Consider the following 21,664-nt stretch of genomic DNA (forward strand, 5'->3'; position numbering starts at 1 on the left):
CAGAGAATAAATAATATGTAAGTCTCTCAAAAGAGAGAGGTGCAGGAAAGGCTTCACAAGATGTAGGATTTGAAATGGGCCTTAAAGGAGCTCTACTGTTTGGTGGATGAGAGCCATTCTAGGCAGTGAGAGAAGGTAAACAGAGATGCAGAGCCCAGTAACCCATGTTACGCCTGGGGGTGGAAAACAGACCACTTCTGCCAGAGCATAGCTTTCATACCTAACAGAAGATAAAAATAAAAGTAAGTTAAGAATCAAATGCAGAACATTTTGATGGACAACCACTAAAATTCCTGAGGGAATTCCATAATCAAAAAGCAGCAGTGACACAATGTGGCATGAGTACCCAGGGGAGATGAGAAGGAGTAAAAGATATAAGGGTGAAAAAAGAATACATACCACACATAAGAGGAAATACTAAATACTGAAGAAGAGTAATTAGGAGAAAGAAGAGCCGTTTCAGGAACATCAAAAAGAAGTTGAAAGTAAAGAGATATAGGAAGGTAAGCACTTAAAAAGGAAATTAAAAAGTCATACGAAAGAGACATTGACGGCTAGATTACCTAGTTGCTTTTAAAATAAAATAGAAGAGGAAAGGCCAGATTACAAAAAGATGAAAGAACTATCAATACAAGACAGAAAAGTGGAGATGTGGCTATAAATATGGCTCAGTAAGCTAAAGATAAATGGGCAGTCAGCAGATAAGAAGAGAAAGGAAGACAGAATTAACTGGGGTTAAAAAAAAAATCTCTCAGAAACAGGATGAGGTTAATAATTAGAAAGAGACTGGAGATAAATGAAAAGGAAAGGTTCAGTTTGAGGCAATGGGCTAGCAGAAAAATTCTGTTAAGAGCACAGATTTTTCCTGTAAATAAAATCAAATTCACTAATAATAAAAAGATCAAAGGAATATACAAAGATACTTATTTGCCAAAAGAGTGTGTACGTGTACATGTTAAGATCATACAAAAAGCTTTAAATTTAGTATAAGATTTCAGAGTTTGGGGGAGCTGTAAAAAAAGTAAAATGCTAGAGGAAGAATTTATTTTTTGCATAGAAGACAATTTCATATGCAGTAAAATCATACACATTTGGTCATGATAGATTTTACACAAGAAGTCTGTTATGAAGTATACATTACTTGAAGCAATGCTATACAAAAATATTTTTATTACAGCATTATGATTTGCTATCATTATGATTTGCTATCATTACAATGTGGAATCTAGACCAGTAATTTGCAACTGGAAATGATAACCCTTTTTTCCTCCCAGACATTTGGAAATGGGAGGAGGAGTTGGTTTCTGGTGACCACAATTCTGAGAGATGCCCTACTAGCATTATGGCAGCAAAGTCCAATGGTGCTCAGTGTCTTCTAAGGCAAAGCACAATCTAGTCCCCAAAATGCCAAAGGAGAGAAACACTGTAAACAGACAAAGAAGGTTGCTTTTCTTGTGTATCTAGATAACAATGAAGTTCAGTTTTAAATTTAATTCTTGTGATAATTTGATTCTGATAAAGGTCTTTGCATTCCACCTTAATCTATTTTAATTCAGAACTTAAAAACAGACATATAGTTCTAATAAAGTAATTTCGGTTATTCTAATGCTAAGACATTGATTATCCCTTGACAAATGAAGAGGTGGCCAGGAGAATGTCATATGTTTAAAGCAATAGCTTCAATAAGTATTCAGTTTTCAAAATAATACCTAGGGCAATGGTCAAGCTGAATAACATGCATTTGCATTATTTTACCACCAAATATGTCCATACAACTTTATATACCCAAAGTTTCCTAAGGCAAAGGAATTTAAGTTGAAGTTTACTTAAAATTAAGGGCTATAAGGATTACAGCAGCAATATACTGAAGTACTGCAATGGAATGAAGCAACAATGAGCCTGAGAAGGATAATAGGAAACCAACTCACTATTTTGAAAAGAAAAAAATAAATATGATAAACAAGGGGAAGAACTAAGCACTTAATTCTGCCTTCACTATGTAACTCACCAGATTGGTAACCAAATAAAAGATGTGGGTAAATGTCTCTTCAAAGATGTATTCCAATGGCTGCCAGCATCACAAAAAGACAATCAGATCTGAAGTGTTTCCTGACAGAAAAGCTCACTAACACCTATGAAGCAATTTGTCAAAAGAAAAAAAGGCGGGGGGGGGGGTTGGCGATCAATCCTGAATATGAACAAGCCTCTTGACCTAACTCCCAAATTTACAGAAAACGCTGAGCACAAAGAAAGATATTAAACTACGCCATAAGAGTGCAATACGCAAAGCCCAGACTTAGAAACTCAGCCTTGTTTCATTAAATAAATTGCAAAAATGAAAGAGAAAGACAAACACAAAAACAGAAAGAGAGAACTTATAGATTGGAAGATATATAAAAGACATCGACCAAGCACAATGTGTGTACTTTATTTGGATACCAATTCAAATTAGTTGTGAAAAAGCAAGGTAGACATACCTGAGACATTTGTAAATTTGAACAATGACTGATCTAAGAATTTTGATAATATTTTTAGATGTGTTAATGACATTGTGGTTAAGTTAAAAGAAGTCCTTATCTTTTGAAAATGCACACAGAAGTACCTGTTCTTTAAAAATGCGGATGAAATGATGTCTGAGATTTGCTGCAATGCAATATGGGAGGGTGAAATGGTTGGTGTTATAGATGAAACAAGACTGGTCAAGGGTTGGTAACTACTGAAACTGGGTGAAGGCTACATGGGTATTTATCACACTAGTCTGTTTACTTCTGTATATGTTTCAAGTTCTCCATAATAAAACGTTAATTTAAAAAAATTAAGAAACCTTGGCAGGAGGGAAAAGCGATCATTTGCAACATGTTTATTTTAGAGCTTATAAAAGAACAAAATGAATACTTGGCATAGTCCTCTAATGGATATGGGGATATTAAGCATCTGGGAGCATATAACAGAAATGTCTTTAAAAATTTTAATCAGACACTGGTGTAAATAAAATAAAGAAAATCTAAAGGTACACTAGTTAAAAACTGTCACTGAATTCTACACGGGTCACATGCACCTAAATTTGTCTTCAGACCCTTCAAATGCCAGATTTTCCCTCTTTGTGATCCCAGGCAAAATTTACTACAAGTATATATATTACAAATCCAACAAATATTACCAATACCCTTAGAAACAAGTGTGAAACAAAAATAAAATCATAAAGTCGAGGCCTTATGATGCCCTCTATATTTTGTTGTTGCTACTGTTTAAATTGAGAAGACTACAGAAAGCAGTAGGAAGCTATAAGAAATATGTAGCCACAATCTTCTGAGATCAATTCTCTTGGGGACTCTAAATAAATGGATTCTTGACCTACTAAAATTTAATGTAAAAAAATGATCTATTTGTAAAGGACCTATAGGATTGTAAATGGCAAAACAAACTACAAATAACCACCCTCAGAAAGGGAATGAATGGTGTTTATAAAAAGCGAGCCCCATGGATATAAAGGGAGAATCATCATGATGATTTATAAGTAAAGGAAAATAAAATAAAAAGGTAACAAAATTCATGTTTCCCTAGGCCTTTCACTCAGACCAAAACATATGGAGCTATACTCCCAAAAGCAATTTCAGACTAGATATGTCTTTATTTTTCCCCAGACAAGCTAGAAGTTAAACAGAATGACAAAGTATATTTACTCTGGGACAGTGAAGCAGCAAAGAAACTTCAGAATGGCAAAACTGGTCCAAATTCCTCCAGAACAGGCAGACTATAAACCTTGGACCATGAATGAACACGGCAATACTGCAAGTCCCTTCAAAGTTTTATCTGTTGCAAATAACCATAAAATTAAAACAATTATTATATACACCACAGATCAAACAGGAGGCTGGAATTTCTAAAATTTAATAACTCTAGAAATTTGACCCTCTTGTTATTACTTAAGGTTTAATCAATTCTTACTGACCATCACATCCAAAACAGGTGCTAAACACAAGCTTATGCTGCTTCCCTTTATACCCTTATAAAACTGATGAAATGTCAACAGAAAAAAAAAAGCTGAAAGCTTTAGAATTTAATTCTAATACAGCATTTAGACAAGATGCAAGACAGAGTTGATTCATAAAACTCATTAGTTTCAGCAATCTAAAATGAACTATATAAACCTAGCAGTTCACACTGAAAACATGAGGTCTGTTTTGCTAAGTGGAACAGCTCCTCTTCCAAAGAGACTCCTAGGAAAAAATCAAATCCCCATACTATTATCTGGGAATATTTTTGTATAGATTCACAAGTTTACGAAAAATACTGCTTAAATAAACTATAAAACTATATAAAACAAGACAAAATTAAGAGGGATCTAATATAAAGCTAAACTTCTATAAAAAGTCAGATCTAGTACCAGTATTAAAAAATAACAAGTGCACATGTTGCTGAGAAATCAGCACTAAAATTCGATGTGATTGGGACTTTTCTCCATAAAGCTAGAAATTCCTATCTGTAGAGAGATATTTTTTTTCCCAACTTCAAAGCAATTCATAAACATAGACTGCTTCACAATACCCCAGAGGAAAAAGAAGAGGTAGATTTAAAGTCTCATTCCTCTGCCCAAAGAAAAGCCTTACACAAGGAACTACAAGCCAGAGAACAAAGATCTGCCTCTTCCATTATAATCATATTCAATCCCTGACCTTCCCTGCAAGGAAAGAGAATAGGCAAGAGAGTTGGCAACTTGCTTCTGAATGATTTAAAAAAAAAAAAAAAAAACCCCAAACTAACGCGAGCCTAGCACCTCCAAGCCAAAGATGGAAACTCTTCTTTCTCCAACTCACCATCTGGACTTCACTTGCCAGGTTCTAAAACTGTATTTTAGATCCTTCAAGAGACTATAAGCAGAGACTTCCCTGGTGGTCCAATGGGTAAGACTGCGCTCCAATGCAGGGGGCCAGGTTCAATCCTTGGTCAGGGACCTAGATCCTGCATGCATGCCACAACTAAAGATCTTACCTGCTGCAACTAAGACCCAGAGCAGCCAAAATAAAATACATAAATAAAAATAAAAATAAATTTTTTTTTACAAAGAGACTATAAGCAAACAAATGGGATATACTTACATTAAGCATGTACCTAAAGACCCTTACTCTGAATGCTTTATCAAATTTCACAAGCAGCAGTGTACAAAATCAAAAGTGCTTACTTTCATGTCAGAAGACTAGATTATTTACCCTTGAGCTGTTACATATATGCACTACATGTGTGATAAGATTAGCTTTTGAAACGTTAACAAGAATGATACTTCATAGGATTGTTTTGGGAATTAAATACAATAGCATATTAACAGGTATTATACTATGGAATCCAGTAGAGTGTCAGCAGGGGTGCTCAATTATTACCTCTTTCCTCTTCTGAAATAAGAATGAAAAGTCACCTATTCATAAAGTATATATCCTTTGTGTACAGAGAGAGAAACTGATTTCTCAATGAATACCCATATGCTCCCCAACATTTTCCAGCCACCTTGCAGTTGGTTGAGGCCATGTGATTAATTTATGTCTTACTTCCAGACCAAAGCACTTAACAGCCAGCTATCTTGCCTGGACAGGACACATGTTCCAAACGGCAGAGCTACAAGATGTAAGCTGCACAGATCCAAGCCAACAAATGGAAGAGCTACCAAGGAAAGTCCCTGGACCTACAGAGGACTTCATACAAGTCAAAGAAATAAATATATGTTCATGTTATAAGCTTTCTAGGTTTGTTTGTTAACGCAACACAGCTTAGCAAAATTTAACATCTCCTTTTACAGCCTAACTGCACTCAAAAGCTGCAAGACAAAATGCATACATAAAAATGGCAAGTCCTGTGTTTACGTATTAAAGGATATCTTCCTTTCTTTGTAATTCTGTATATCCAGAAAGAACAGAATGATTTAAAAAGAATTTTGATAGCAAAGTAGAAAAGTAATCCAATATACAGAGAATAACTTGAAAAGAAATTGATATTTATATATAGTTTCACCTTGAGAAAAAACTCTAAAATCAAGAATCTAAACTTTTAACTTTTTTCTAGTTAAGTATACAATTAAAAAAAAACCATCTAAAAATAACAACTGAGAAACTAAAAACAGCTACTAGGAAACAGGTAAAAGAAAGAAAAGCAGAACAAGACTTTAAACACCCTTTCACCATGAGTAAAATAGCTGAAGTCACTTATCATTACAATAGAAGTAGTACAGGGCTACAATTGCTTATGCACAATTCTGGAATATCCCAAAAGCTCTAAAAATCAAAGATTAAAAAAATAATGTTTGGAGAAAAATAATCTGGCAGCAACACCAAACAGGAACTAACCTGAAACTATCTGTAGTATCTATTATCCCACTTAATACGAACATTCATACAGTTTGAGAGTAGAAATATGAATGTGTTTGATTATGGAGTACTGCCCGAGATCCCACTGGTGGTGTTATGTAAAATACAACAAATATATCACATTCCCTTTCTAAAATCTGAAAATTTCCACAATCTGAAACATTACTGGCCCTAAGGATTTGAAATAAAGGATTGTGGACTTGTAACAATAATAGAAGTAAATAATCTTTGTATTGTCTTAAAGATAAAAATAAAAATCAAACGAAGAGCATAGCCTTCTAACCTGTTTGTACTTCAATCAATGTACTGAATCAAATGGAATTTTGATGATTTTTCCAATGGTATTTCTACTTGATGGTACTTCAGTATTCCTAGGAGCACACAGATACAACCAGCCTAAAGTTAAATCATGAGAGGGTATAATTAACTAGTATGAAACTAGTTAATTAAAAATACTGCTGTAAGCATTTCTGGCCTCAATAGACCATAATTTAGCAGGTACTCAAGGTAGCCCTTCTTGTAGATTCACATAAAAAAAGACATGTATCAGATAACATAAGATAAACTGCAGCACCCAAGTAGTGGGAGATGGGGACACTGACTCTCAGGAAGGTACAAGAGAATGTACTCAGCAGGCATCGCTAGTAAGATAGGAAAATGGTAAAAAGCAAATTATGTAAAAATTAAAGAGGCAAGGTATTGGAATAAATCTTTGTTGGAGGCGCCTGACCTAGGCATTACAGGGTATTCAGCAGCATCCCTGACCTCTACTCACTAAATTATCAGTAGCAGCCCCTCTTCCCCCAGCTGTGAAAAGTCTCTAGGCATTGCCAATTGTCCCCGAGGCCGGGGTGGGGTGTGGGAATATGACGGCAAAAACTGCCCCCAGTTGAGAATTGGGGCAAGAGAAATATTAAAAGTTTAAAGACGTTTCTTCTTCTAGATTCTAAAATGCCAAAAATACTTCCTTGTTAAAAGCAGCATGAGAAGGCTATTTCTCTAGATCTACAGGTAGTTTTATTCTGCGTTTTTAATCTTAATTTTGTAGGAAAGATGAGAATGGCAGATCAAGTTCTCCATTATCAATCGGAGTGCCCTTGCACTCTAAGGAACAATGACTTGTTGACTTTTCATATAACTAAACATATCCATCTGTTGTCACAGCAACTCATTCAAGGAGGCAATAAGCTACCAGTTGGTTATCTATAGAAAGGAACAAAACAATCGGAAGGTCTCGCACATAGCTGCAAAGTAACCACGTAACTTTTTAAATGCACAGTTTTCGCCCACTTTCTGATTACATTATCTGCACTGAACTTAATAGACTCCTAATAAAAATGTGACCTTTTGAGGGGGAAGAATGTTATTTTCAATCACATCATTCTTTTGGAAAAAATTTTTAGTCACAACAGTACTGAGTCCTTCTGCTACACTGACATATATGAGGGAAATAATTAGCCTTACTGTGAATCAATTTCCTTTTTAATAAAAATAGTAGCCAAATACCTCTGAAGAATCATATTAAAAATTACAATTATGAAAAAGGAAATATATGGGATATTTAATAGATCTTCTCCAGTCCAAAGTACTGCTTTGCTTAGAATTTCTATTCCTGTCAATTTGACAGATTTCAACTTATTTATTTTTTTTCAACTTATTTATTAATTTAATAAATCTTCACATGAAAAGCACTGTGAAGACAGAAAAATGTTCAAGACAATCCTCCTTTCAAACGAACACTACTCATGCCGAAGGTAGACAAACAAGTAAATTATTACAGTATATACTATTAACATACTGGATCATGTATTGCAGCTGTGTTGAAGCAACTATTAGCTCACTGAAAAATAAAACATCATGTAAAATTATCAGTAATGTCCAAGAACCAAGAAAAATCCTCATGATTTTTGAAGTCTATGCTGATGCCAAAATGTAATTAATTAATAATAAAATAAGAACTATCCCTTGGTAGACGACCACAGAAGAGAGTGATGGAAAACACCTTCAGTCAGAATAGTTCTATACTTATCTGTTTTACAGATTTAAGATTTAATTTTATAAAAACTAAGATTTAATTTTTAAAAAAAGGCAGTTACAGGATTTTTTTTTCAAGAGCTGAAAACAAAAGGACCTGATAATTAATGATAAAATAGGGTACCTTCACATAGCACACACTGGCTAATATAAACAATAACAATCAAATGTATAAGTAAAAAAAGAAAAAGCAATCTATCCATGTGTGTGGGAGGGTTTAGAACCAAGTATCGTATAAGCAACCAACAAAGCTATGTAGAGAACACATGTTATGTTGATCACGACCTGCCTTCATACATCAGAGAAGCTTCCAAAATCTCTCCTTAAATCAAAAAGGAAAGAACGCTATGTTTAGGTAATGAGTAAACTATTTCAATTCAGAATCTAAATTTTACAAAAATATTGATATAATCTCATTCTCAGTAAAACTACAAATTCCTATAATGGAATATTTAAAAGGGAAAACATAACTATCACCATTATTTAAAAATTTTTATTATAATTTACTGGACAGTCAGCGCATTCTCTATTGAATTAAGTATCATCAACCTTAAGCATATTCTTTTAAAGAGGAACTGCTTTTACTAACATCAAAAAAAAACAGCTGCTGATTAAGATGAAACTATTCCTATAGTCAGATGCTAGAGAAAATGCCAGCAAGAGTGAAAGCATACTGCTAAATTAGCTCTTTAACCATGCTATGGCCACTTTATTGACCAAATTTACATTGTTAAAAAATTTTTAAATATATTAATTCACCTAATCCTCACAACAAACTTACAAAGGGGGATATCATTTTAATCTCCATTACACAGATAAGAAACTGAAAGACAGAAATATTCCATAACTTACCTAAGGTAACACAGCTATTAAATGCCAGAGCAGGGATCTGAAGCCAGACAGTCCAGCTCCCGTATCAGTTCACCTGGAAATCTAGTTTAAATTCAGATCCTGATTCAGTACTTCTTCAGCGGGGGAGGCAAGATTCTACATTTCTAAAAATCTCACCTGTGATGCAGATGCTGCTGGGCTGAAGACCACCCTTTGAGCAGCAAAGTTCGATCTTCCCTAGAAATGGTGCAAAGTGATGGTAACCCTCAAAAGGAGGTAGAGCTCATCCAGTTAGACAATCAGGCTTACGAGTAAATCGGGGCTTGCCAACTTCTGGCTTAGAACACAACTGCTTCTTTTGTTAATTTTTTTTTAGAAAGAAGGAAATGAGCAAAATTTGCAAGCATTATAGTACCTACTTCCAGGTTCTGCATATCAATACTATAAGGATACTCTAACACCTCCCTCAACAATAAGGCCTTTCCCACATCCAAAAACTATTTACAAATGTCCCTTTATATATCTATTTTAACATAGATTCAATCTGAACATATTAAACAGTATTTTTGGAGTGTATATTTGCACTTTCTCAGATATGGAAAGAATTAGAGGCTGAATTCAAAATCCAGCACCTTTCTAAACTTCTGCCACATGTCATAGTCCTGAGAGGACAAGGACACCCTTTGGGAAACACAAATGGAACATAAATATCTTAATAGCACATCACTCATTTGTAGTCAGTAAGTTTTTCTAAAAACAGATAAGGAAATGCACATAATACAATTTCCCCTCATTCTCACTGGTGTATCAACTGTTTATATTCTAATCTAGAATATAATAAAGAGTATAAACTGAAGCCACTAAATGTTATATCCCTATGGTTAGAATGCTTTGGCCTGAAGCACTTCAATACCTAAAAATTGAAATGCCATCAAATCATTGGAAATAAAATTTTATCAAACCTTTATACTATCAGGGAAAGAAATATCAATACTATCAAAATATATTCAAACATGTTAAAAGCCACACACTTAATTCAATAATTAAGTCTATCCTATGATCACCGTGAGTGTATACACAGCTATACAATAACTAAAGAACATTTTATTAATTAAACATTGGAAGGGATTTAACAAAAATCCTAATCAAGTCTGAGTGATTTTGGTTTTGTTGAGTTTTCTTGTATTTCCTTCAACTTTTTTTCCTGAATGTACACAGACATACTTTACATTTCTTCCCTGAGGAAGAATTAAATGTGCCACGTACTTTGACAAGCTTGTAAAAATCACATTCAAAACCATAATGGAATTCTGATTAACTACACATGAAAGTCAAAAGGATTAGGTTTCACAGATTTCAGGCAGTATGAATTCATATATTCTAGAATTTATTAATATACAGTCCCATTTTTAATTGTAACAAAAGTTAACTAATTTAAACTGTACAATCACCATAAAGCTAAAATTCTCACTGATGCACCTGTGAATTACGAGAACACCACAAGTATGTATCTGACAAAAAGGTAAAAATACGATACAAATTTTAAATTAGCTATGAAAATCTTAAAATGCCTCCACTAAACACTCACTTTTCCAAATCCCTGCTCAAGAACAAGGACTAGATGTTCTTCCACCAAAAGAATCTGAAGACTTATGGAGAAACACACAAAAGTATGTGGATATCTCACTTGTCCAGCATAGGAAGGAAGATTGTCCCCAAACTAATAAAAAACAACTTCTCTAGTCTCCTTCTAAGACTCATTTTTTATGTTTTTGTTCTTTAATCACTCACAGTCACAAAGAAACTCATATATAACAAGAAGCAGAGAACTGAAAGATGTCATTTGCAACAGTTGACAGTGATCACAGTTACTGCCCACAAGTAAGCCCAAAGGTTCACTATTTCACTAGTCTAATCACTAAATGTGAAGCATTATTTCATGGACTGAAGAGGAAATCTGGTATATAAAGAGAAAAATAAAAACAAGTTAAACTTTCTATCTCCAAGAAAGACTCTACTTCCTCTAAAATAATCATCAGTGACCTTGTGGAAACATTCCTGGGTCAAACATGTAGAGCACATTTCTTCATCATCTGCAGCACTAAGCTACTGCTCTGAGGGCATGGAACACGTGTCTATTAGGCTCACAAGATTTACACAAGAACACTATAGTCTGTGCCATCTGCAGAAAAATCAACAAAAACCTTTAAAAAATGTTTGACCTTACATGCAATTTTAAAACATTTAAGACTTTTGAACTGACAGATCTTTGCATCTTTTATAATGAGATATACCAGAATACACTCTGCATGTTAAGTGATTCTTCCAGAGAGCAAATTTAACTTGACCTCCCTAAATGGCTACAGATTTGACACACCATTTAGAAGTCTGAAAGGAAATACTCTGATTTATTTATCTCTAAAGCAGCGCTGTTCAACAGAAATATAATGTGAGCCACATATGTAATTTTACATTGTCTAATAACCATATTAAAATGATAAAAAAGAAACTAATTCACAAATATTTTATATAACCCAACATATCAAAAATATTAATACTTCAACATGCAATAAATGTCTTTTTGAAAATCAGTAAGATATTTTACACTCTTTTCTTCATACTAAGTTTTCAAAAGCTGATGTATATTTTACAGTTACAGAACATCTCATTTTGGACTACAACTGAAGTGGTCAATAGCCACAAGTGGTTAGTGGCTACATTAATGGACAGTGCAGCTCATAAGTACTACTTTGAGATCTGACATACCACTGTTTAAAACTGGTTTACATTCATGTTTCCTTTTTGAATTGAAATGTTTGATTACAAATATGAGCAAAGAAGGATCAGATCACCTTATCGGAGGACCCATTTAACACAATAAGAAGCAGTTGGATTATATCCTATTATATCTTAAGTGGACTTCAGAAATAAGTCTGATCATCACAAGTGAACACAACTTGTAGCAAAAATATAGGTAAGACAAGAAAACATTTTCATATTAGACCATAACACTGCCTTATTTCTAGCAGCCACTCTCCTTGAGCACATATCTCCATGCAAATTATCTACAAGACTATTCTGATGAATTTTGGAAGCCATACAGTCACTGTTGAAAAACTGAGCACTAAGTAAGAGGAATTCAAAAAAAATGTTTCAGGGAGAAAACTCTCAACCAGTTAATTTTAATGCACCTTACACCAACCAACAATCTTAAATTATTCTACATGAGTTTCACTGAAATGACTTCTTCCCACAAATTCCAACTCACTCACTGCTTTTTATACACATATTTCAATTACCAAAATTACGAAGAATTTTCCCAAGTAATTAGGCCATCTGATTAAAATGTAAATAATTCCAACAATGCATTCTCTAGAAAACAGCAACTAAAACCATTAGTTTAGCACATAAAATTTGTCCTTAAGGCAAGTTACTGAGTAAATCAAACAAACAACTATACCCTTGTTTACTGCATTTACATTTTGTAACACCACATTCAGCAATTTCTAAATGTGGAAGGTCAGTTCAGATTGCACACAAGCAGTAACTTTAAAGCATAGCAAAATTTTAGAAGTTTCTGCAATATACTTCTGAATAACCACACCATAGAACTATTACGGCAGAACAAAAAACAGCACCATTCATACTAATCCGAGCAAGAAGCACAAAATCAATATATTCCTAAATTCAAAATGTATGATACATGCTACAAAAGGCTTTTTCCCTCCCAAATTTATTTAATTCACCGAAGACAATTTTTGTTTAATCCACTTGCAAAGCTGAAAAGAAGCAAACGTAGCCTCTTCTGCAGCACACATATTCAAAGACGATATGTGAATCTCTTGATATTTTTCCACAATTTGAAATTAAAACAACAGAATTTGTTTCTTACCTGCAGTTAGGAGGAGGATCAAGGGTTATTTCAGCTAGCTCCTTCTGAATTCTGTTAGTGAAATGAGAACAGACAAAAAGGATTTGAGAGAGTCTACAGAATAACCGGGGAATTACACTGCCCTCTACCACCATGCAGTTAAATGCAAGGCTGGCTTCGCCTTCAGTAATGCTAACATGGCTGCTTCCTCTTTGTTCTCAGAGGCATAACCCAAATCCCTTAACAGAAACTTTGCAGCTTTTTTTCTCACTTGCTACTGTAAATAAGTAAGACATTTACACCTGATTTGAGAACTAGCCCTCCAGTAGTACTCAGTAAAGGTCATAAAATGTATTTTAAAACTCTTTTTACCAAAGAAATTCTCTTTTCAAGCTTATATGCAAATGAGACAAGAAGGGAGGAGGGAAAGCACTAGAATATTTGACAATGACTTCAAGTCACTTTTACCAAGGTAAGAATTAACAAGCTACTGCAAGTACACATTAATAATTTTGACAATATTTTAACTGTCAGAAAAAAGTTTGAAATTTACAAATATTTTTACCAGTGAAAAACTTCCAAAGGATTCTGGCATTCTTATTTAACTTAATCTGTTTTCCCTGACCTTAAGTACAGCACTTAAATTTAACAAATTTGGAAGAAAAGATAATGACAGCCTTGAGGTAAGAAGGAAAAAAGCAGTTCTTACTTTATTCAAATTTAAAATGCTTTCAAAACTTAAAATATACTTAATATCTCAACAAGATTACAACAAATTGAGGATTTTAAATTATTTCAGACTGCTTTATTTCATAAAATATTCTTGTTATTAATACTTGATTATTGATACAGTAGAGGTGAAAATCCATAGACTATCACTGCAGAATGCCAACGTTTGATCAGCTTTTATATTTTTTCTTTTGGTTGTGATCAACAAAAATCAATAAAATGTCAACACTGGCTAATGCTTCAGAAACAGATGTATAATCACTAGAATTCATGGGTAGACCACTACTATTACCACTGATGGAGTCCCATTGACAGTCTTTTTTTCACCACCACAGATAATATAAATCAACAGCAAACAAATGATGTTTCACTTATATCCAACAAAATATGTTTCTCCTGCTGTTGAGTATTAACGTGTCAAGCATATCCACAAGTTTTAGTGAAAAGGCAAAATGACAAAAGTTTTCAATCACCAAGTACCACCTAAAATGTAAATGGCTACTCTTCAGTTTTATCTGCCCTCACAAGGACACAGAGGTATAACCACAGCTTAATTACAAAAAGTAATACCTGGGATGCATGACTTAAAGTCATGTCTGTAAAACTGAAAGCAGATTTGGAGCACAATTTTAAAATCTGCTTTCAAATATAGCCAAGGCCTTGAATTTACAAAGCTTCTAGCAAACATGACCATTTCTGATTAAGTTTCATGAAGAGAGGCACTGCTGATCTCTACAAGTGTCAATTTCAATGAAGACTAATAGGACTCATAAAAAGGAAACATTCTCAATGCACCAGCTAATTTGGGTTCACCAAATCTTCCCTGCCAACTCCTTAGACAATCGGTCAGATGTCAGTCCAATCTCTACTCAAGGACACTCTCGGTGAAGTTACCAAAGTACAGAACAAGTCTGCTTAAAAGTCTAATTCTAGGGGGGTGGCTTATATACCACCTACAGAATGACAACTCATTCACGTCCAAATCAAACGGATCGCAAAGGAAATATTTTTGAACTACTGCTCCTGATGGAAAACCAACAAAAGGGTCTAGCCATTTGGAAGACAGCCTGACAACGTGCTAAATCCTTTTTCTACACACTACCTTTTAGCACTAGTGGATAACTTAGCAGTGGTTTTGCTAGAGAGTTTGGTGTTTTTCTTCTGCTGGGTGGCAGAAGGTTTTCTTTCTTCTTGTTCCTCGGGCTCTGGAGCGGCGGGGTCTCGCTGGTCCGCGTCTGAACTGCCGCTGCTGGTGCTAGGGCTCTCATCATCGGACCTCTGCCGATCACTGGACATCTTGGTGAAGTTATCTCCCGGAAAACTTTTAAACAGAAAAGGCAGAAAGCCAGGAAATGTAAGTCTAACAAATAAGTCAACAGCATTTTCTTCCCTTACTCGTCACCTAAAATCATATTTTGATGAAAACGCTTCCAAAGTGTTCACGCTTATCTCATCGTACAGCAAGGTTACAGGGCAGGTGATGTGTCTCACGACCGCAGCGTTCAGGGATTTACCAAACTCAAGTTAGAAAACCCACTCACATTTTTTTTCCATCCCTTGCACAATCCATCAATTGTCTACTTTCTCAGAAGGCATGAAACAGATTTGCCAGGGAACTCAGGCAACGAGCATTAATAACATATGACACACTGTAAATAACAGATCTCGCTGAAAAATGGTACAAAAAAGTCACGAATAACGTCTAAATATTTACACACTGACATTGGTCAAAGCTACCAAATTCCCTTTCCGAGAGGAAAACATACCCTGTTAATCGCCCATATGCTTATTTAAGGTGGCGATTCCTCCTCCGTGCACGTAAGCCTTTAAATACAACACTCAGGAATTTAAAAAATCAACTAACAAGCTGCTCTGGCCGTTTCCACGGCCGGCAGCGAAGATTCATCCAGCCAAGACCGAGCTGCCACCCTGGGAAAAGCAGAAATCAAACTGCACCTTCTGCAAAGCTCCCCGTGCCATCAAGGTTCCTCGCTCAATTTTTACATCACGGACCGACATTTTGTCCAAAATAACGAAAAAAAAAAGAAATTTCAGGGGAAAAACAAACAAACAAACAAAGCCCCAAGAAGTGCAACAAATTTCCGCGCCCGCCGAGGCGAGCCGCGGCCGGCGACGGCGGCCACGCAGCTCCGCGGCCCTTTGTGGGGAGGGCCGCGCGGGGGCCGCGGGCAGCGCTCGCCGCGCCGGGCGCCAAGTGATGCGAGCAGCCCCGCCGGCCCCGCCGCGGCTCGCGGACACCGGCGGCGCGGGCGCCCGGCGCGAACAAAGCTGCCCGCCCCCGCCCCCGCCCCCTCCCCCACCGCCGCCGCCCCGGCCGCCCCCCACGCGGCCCCCCGGCCCCGCCGCCTTACCTCGGCCGCCCGCCCGGCCCGCTCGCGCGCCGCTACGGTGTGGGGGAGGGAGAGAGAAAAAAACCCTTCCTTAAGGAAATGGAGGCAGCTGGGGGGGGGGGAAGGGGGGGAGGGAAAAAAAGAAGCCGAGGAGGCTCTGGCCGGGGAGTGTGGAACATTGAAAGTCGGAGGGGGTTGTGCAGTGCCGGGCTCCGGCCGGAGGGTGGCGCCGCCCAGCGCCTTCGGAAAAAACGGGGGGGTGGGGGGGTGGGAGCTCGGCTGGGCGAGGGCGCGAGCTCCCGGCGAGGCGTAGGGGACGCGGGAGACCCCCGCGCGCTGTGGCCTCCCGCCGCCGCCGCCGCCGCCGCCGCCGCCGTCGCCGCCGCCGCCCGGCTCGGCTCCTCCCGGCCGCGCAGTCAGCAAGTTCCGAGGCGAGCGCGGGGGGAGGGGCGGGCGCGGCGGCAGCGGCGGCGGCGGCGCGCGTGCTCGCTCGCTGCTTGCCTGGCGGAGGGGCGCGCGCCGCCGCTGGCGGCCGGCGGTCGCGAGCTCTTCCCGCGCGCTCCCGCGCTCTCTCTCCGCGCCTCCTTTCACCCGGGGGGCGCACGCGTCCGCCCGCGCGCGGCCAGGACAAAGAGCGCGGCGGGGACCCGGCGGGCTGGCCCCTGCCGCCCTTGGCCGCGGAGCCCGTGCCGGAGAAGGCGGGGGCGCGGGCGCCGTCTCGCGGGGCCGCTGTGCCTCGGGGTGGCTTCCGGCCTGAGCCCGCCTCCGGAGCGAGGCTGCCCATTGGACTACCCGCCCCGCAGGCCGGGGCCGGGGTCGTCCTCGGGGCTGGCCGCATCCCCCTCCCTACACACGGGCCAGCGTGGTCCACGGGGCCCCCACGCCTGGGCGAGGGCCCGGGCCGCGTGCCTGGGAGTCCCCTGCTGCCCTGGAAGCCTGGAGACTAATGCGCGTCGTTGACGAGGCCGGGCACGCAGACGGAGGAAAGGTGTCTCTTGCCCCTCCTGTGAGCTAAAGGGGCAAGATGGGGTCTTGGGCTTGAGGGAGGAAAAAAGGATGTCAGGACTAGGTGACCAGCCTGCGCTTCTCTTTGGCCCTCTGCCTTCCAAAGGGGAGAGTCCTTCGGATGCTTTGAAAACTTAAAAATTCAGAACAATTATTTAAATGTCCCGCTCAAGATTTTTTAAAGTGAAGAGGGTCGTAAGGCGGGTTCATACCTGATGCTTTGCTGCATGCCCTTCTGACGTGCATGCTAGACGCTCGTTCTAGAAAGAGAAGCCCTAAGTGATGCTGGGTCAGAATGTCCACACAGAAAAGCTTTAGATGGGGATAGTGAAGGTTAGTTTTGTTCTGTCATTCTTGCTTGCAGTCTCCAGGTGGACTCTGCAGTTTTTGCCCCGGGCACAAAGTGGCCAGAAGTACAAAAACTTCCTGTTTGCAGCTCAGACCTTCTCCAGCTGCCGAGAACTTGCTCCAGTCATGGAGCCCCAAAGGAATTTGTGGATTCCTCTCCCACAAGTGTAAGGGGCAGGGGTGCTGGGAGAATGTGGAGTTCACAGAGGGAGTGAAAATGGCAGAGTCATAACAGATGAACTAGAATTAAAGGAAAAAAAAAAAAGAAAAGGCCGAGTGAGCCAATATATTTATTTATTTTTCCTCCAAATAGAAAAGTTTTGGTAAAGGGTTGCTTACAATTCTGACGAATGTTACATTTCTGTGATTTTCCAAAGACAAAATCACTTGGTGAACCTTTTGGAGGGCTATGCCCTAGGTGCTGGACACACAAAATTCACTCATTCAATTACTGTGACTAAAGCCAGGTCTCTCTACTCTGCTAGAAGCAACCAGTCCAGAAGGGGAACAGGTCTGGACTGGTTAAAGTGCACCAGGTTGATTAGGAGGAAGGATACTCTAGTCTGAAGGAGTAGGAAGTCTCAGATGTTGAAGACGGCATGGTGTGTGTGTTGACAAGCAGTTTGATTGGGCTAGATCAAAGTGTACTTGTGGAAAGAGCTTGTTAGTGAAAATACAGGCAGAAGGTTCCCCCAACTTTTGCACTGTGCTGCTACAGCAAAAGCCAACCCATTTGGAGTTTGGATTTGGCTGTTTAGAATGGGAAGTTGTGAAAGGAAAGCTATGTATAAAACAGTGGGTTCTTTTAGGAAATGTAATATCACAGAAGTAGACTGAAGGCCCAAAGGCCATTTGCTGACAGGATTTGGGTGGGGCTAGGAGATTGGGAGATAAAGATATTTAGTTGTGTTTTGGTAGCATTTTCCATGATACAAGAAACAATAGTGGACTGAAAAACAAGGGAACTGGATTCTAATCATATTCTACCAGATTCATGTGACCTCAGGCAAGTTACTCTTTCCCAATTAATCTCTCTCGCATGTAGCAGAAGTGTAAAATCCTCTCTTGCTCAAAAATTTCATGACTCTTCAATGAGTTTGAAGTCATGGGGGTGTACTCAATATTCACGCAGCAGAATACTTGGGAACTACCAAATGCTAAGAAATTGGAGTGGAATATGTGTGCTGCTGTTACTGAGCTCAATGGGTAGTGGAACAGCCAGAAATGTGGACTACAGAATAAGTTCTGCATTAAAGGAGTGGACAGAATGAGTGGAGTGTTATTAATTATCAATTAAAAATTAGTAATGGAATTATTAATTCTGCTTGGGGTTGTGCTCCATGGGGTGTGGGTCAAAAGAAGTTGCAATGAATTGGGCCTGGAGGGCTCAATAAGTGATAATATAGATAATGCTCTAGGCAGAGTACCTGGGACATAATAGGTGTTCAATAAATAGCACTTACCAAATTGTTAGTCACCGTAAAGAAAATGAATGGCTCCATAAGGTTAGGGACATTAATGGCCTGCTCTCACAATATTAGGTACCCGGCTACCATTATTCACTTGACTAACAGTGTCCTGCAGGTAATTCTTTCCAGTTCACAGCTCTCCTCCAAGGTAACCTGACATCACCATCTTGACCAGAAGCAACTTGTAAATTATGAACTGTTATCTAAGTTCTGAATTCTTATGAAGTTCTTCCTCACAGGACACCTATTTTGTAATTGTTTTTTCTTTCTCTCGTTTTTGCCACGTCTACCCTTGGAAACAGGGACCATGTCTTATAGGCATTCCAGAGGGCATACATATTTTGCCTAATGCAAATTATTCTATAAAGTCTGTAAAGTGTATAATAAAAAATTTTCCCATATGACTCCTCAAAATAGTATCACAATGTAGACATCAGCTACCACAAGATTGTTCCCTCTTGGTTTCCTCTTTTTCTCTTCTTGGTATGGGGTCCTGCCAACTTTTTACTCACAACTCTGAGAAAGGCAGAAGTAAAGGAAAGAGGCAGAAAGAGGAAAGATGCAAAATTCAATTGCGGCAGATATTGCCACAAAGACGTGTACCCCACCCCCCCGCCGCCCGGCCAAATGCTGTGACCAAAAGAACTGGTCATTACAAGGACAGACAAGGCAGGCGCCAGAATCATTTAGACTTACCTAGTTTGGAAGTTGCTTTCTCCTGTGCTTTTCAGTGGGTCCTAGTGTTACATATGTACATAAGTATGTGTGTGTGTAACCAAGAATTCTACAGGAATACACACATTTGATTTGCTTAAGAAGTTTCTGAATTGAGGGATTATATAAACTATGGTGGGGCCACAGATCTTTTTAAATCACCTTCCATGGCCAACAACATACCTTACACATAATGGATGCAGGATACTTATTTGTTTTGTTGATTTCAGAGCACTTTGGTTTGTTTCCTTCCACACAATAACCTTTCTCAACATACCTTCCTTTTACTGCTCTTTTTTTCAGGTTGTTTCAGTTGCTATCCAGTTACTTGTATCCTTTTGTCCTCTGGCTATAAAATTCTCTTTTTCTCTCCATTTAAAAAAAAGAGTTTGGTTTATTAGGAAGTCATGTCTTGGCTCAGGCTTAGTTTAAGAAGCCATGACTGCCATTGTTAGTCTCAGTGTCTCTGGACCTCCAGAGTCCAATGCCCTCATTGACATCTAGTGTTCCTCCATTGTGTCGTGTACAAAACCTGCTGTGCAGCATACCCTGGGCTGGGTCTGGAAATGGGAAGGTGACTTCAGGGACTTCAGAGCACAAAACTCAATGATCATTTCCTGCTTTCCTCTGAGATGACTCTCAGAGAGAGTATATACCAAAAAGGGTTCATGTCTTTATTCCATAAAGAGCTTGTACACTTGAAATGAAAACATAAGCACCTTAATAGGACAAAAGGCCTGAATAGATACATTATTATTATTATTATTATTATTATTATTATTATTATTTTGGCTGCACTGTGCAGCTGTGGGATCCTAGCTCCAGCTTGCAGGATCCTATTTCCCCAACCAGGGATCGAACCCAGGCTCCCAGAAGTGAAAGTGCAGAGTTCTAACCACTGGAACACCAGAGAATTCCCTGAACAGATACATTTTAAAAGAAATACATTTATTTAACCTTATTTAAAAGAACAACAACTCAACTTTGCTAGGTATCAAAAAAAGCAAAATTAAAATGAGATACCTATCAAAATAACAAAAAATTTTTAGTGACTATAATCACTGCTGGCAAATTGGTAAAAAAAATTTTCCCTTTTTCCATTTCCAGTGGCAATGAAAGTTGGTACTAGCTGTTTGAAAAGCAATTTGGAAGTTTGTTTCAGGAGTCTTACATGTGTTCATATCCTTTAACCAAATTTCTCCATTTCAAGAAATGTATCTTAAGAAAGTATTCTAAATGTGGAAAAAAGAGCATTGAAAAATTGGAAGTGTCCAACTATAGGAAAATGATTACACAAACTGACTCACCTACTCAATGAAATTTGTAGTTATTAAAGTAATACATATGAAGAGGATGCAAAAATACAAAAACAGATTATGATGAAATGTTAATAAGGGCAGGATTGTTTATTTTGTGAAACCAGAGTTTGACTCAATGCCTAGGAAGGTATCTGGCACAAAGTAAGTGCTCAATAAATATCTGTCAAACGAATATGCAGCATATCTTTTCAACTAGCAAGACAAAAATATCTGAAAGGAATATACTCCAAAAGGTTAACTAGGGACTTCCCTGGCGGTCTAGTGGTTGGGACTTCACCTTCCAGTGCAGGGAGTGCGGGTTAGATCCCTGGTCAGGGAGCTAGGATCCCACATGCCCTGTGGCCAAAAAACCAAAAACATAAAACAGAAGCAATAACGTAAAAAATTCAATAAAGGCTTTAAAAATGGTCCACATTAAAAAAAAAACTTAAAAACAATAATAAAATAAAAGGTTAACTGTGCTTATATTTTAGAGCAACTATGAATAACCTCTTAAATTCTTTTTATATTCAGTGTTTTTTTTTCTTAATGAGCAGGCACTACTTTTATAATGAAAAAATGATGTGAATAAATACAGAGGTGTACATCTGGTAAAAATAAATACTGTTTTAACAGTTTTTTAAATTGTTATTTTTAT

General features: G+C 38.3%; 1 protein-coding gene across 2 annotated transcripts in view; it reads right to left on the bottom strand.

Annotated features, from left to right (window-relative positions):
• The window catches only part of UBE2E3 (ubiquitin conjugating enzyme E2 E3), a 78,711-nt gene extending 62,379 nt beyond the window's left edge, over positions 1–16,332 (bottom strand). Inside the window, exons 1-4 of one of the 2 annotated variants that reach the window (XM_057745448.1) lie at positions 16,193–16,259; positions 15,778–15,845; positions 14,924–15,142; positions 13,114–13,164 (exon numbers count right to left, since the gene is read on the bottom strand). In XM_057745448.1, the coding sequence (XP_057601431.1) occupies positions 13,114–13,164; positions 14,924–15,117 (245 nt within the window). In that variant the 5' untranslated portion in view covers positions 15,118–15,142; positions 15,778–15,845; positions 16,193–16,259. Of the gene's footprint in view, positions 1–13,113; positions 13,165–14,923; positions 15,143–15,777; positions 15,846–16,192 lie in introns of both variants that reach the window. The other variant, XM_057745447.1, reaches the window with a different exon arrangement.
• Positions 16,333–21,664: the final 5,332 nt, after the last annotated feature.

Source organism: Hippopotamus amphibius, chromosome 8 (assembly GCF_030028045.1).
Source record: "Hippopotamus amphibius kiboko isolate mHipAmp2 chromosome 8, mHipAmp2.hap2, whole genome shotgun sequence".
Taxonomy (NCBI): Eukaryota; Metazoa; Chordata; class Mammalia; order Artiodactyla; family Hippopotamidae; genus Hippopotamus; species Hippopotamus amphibius.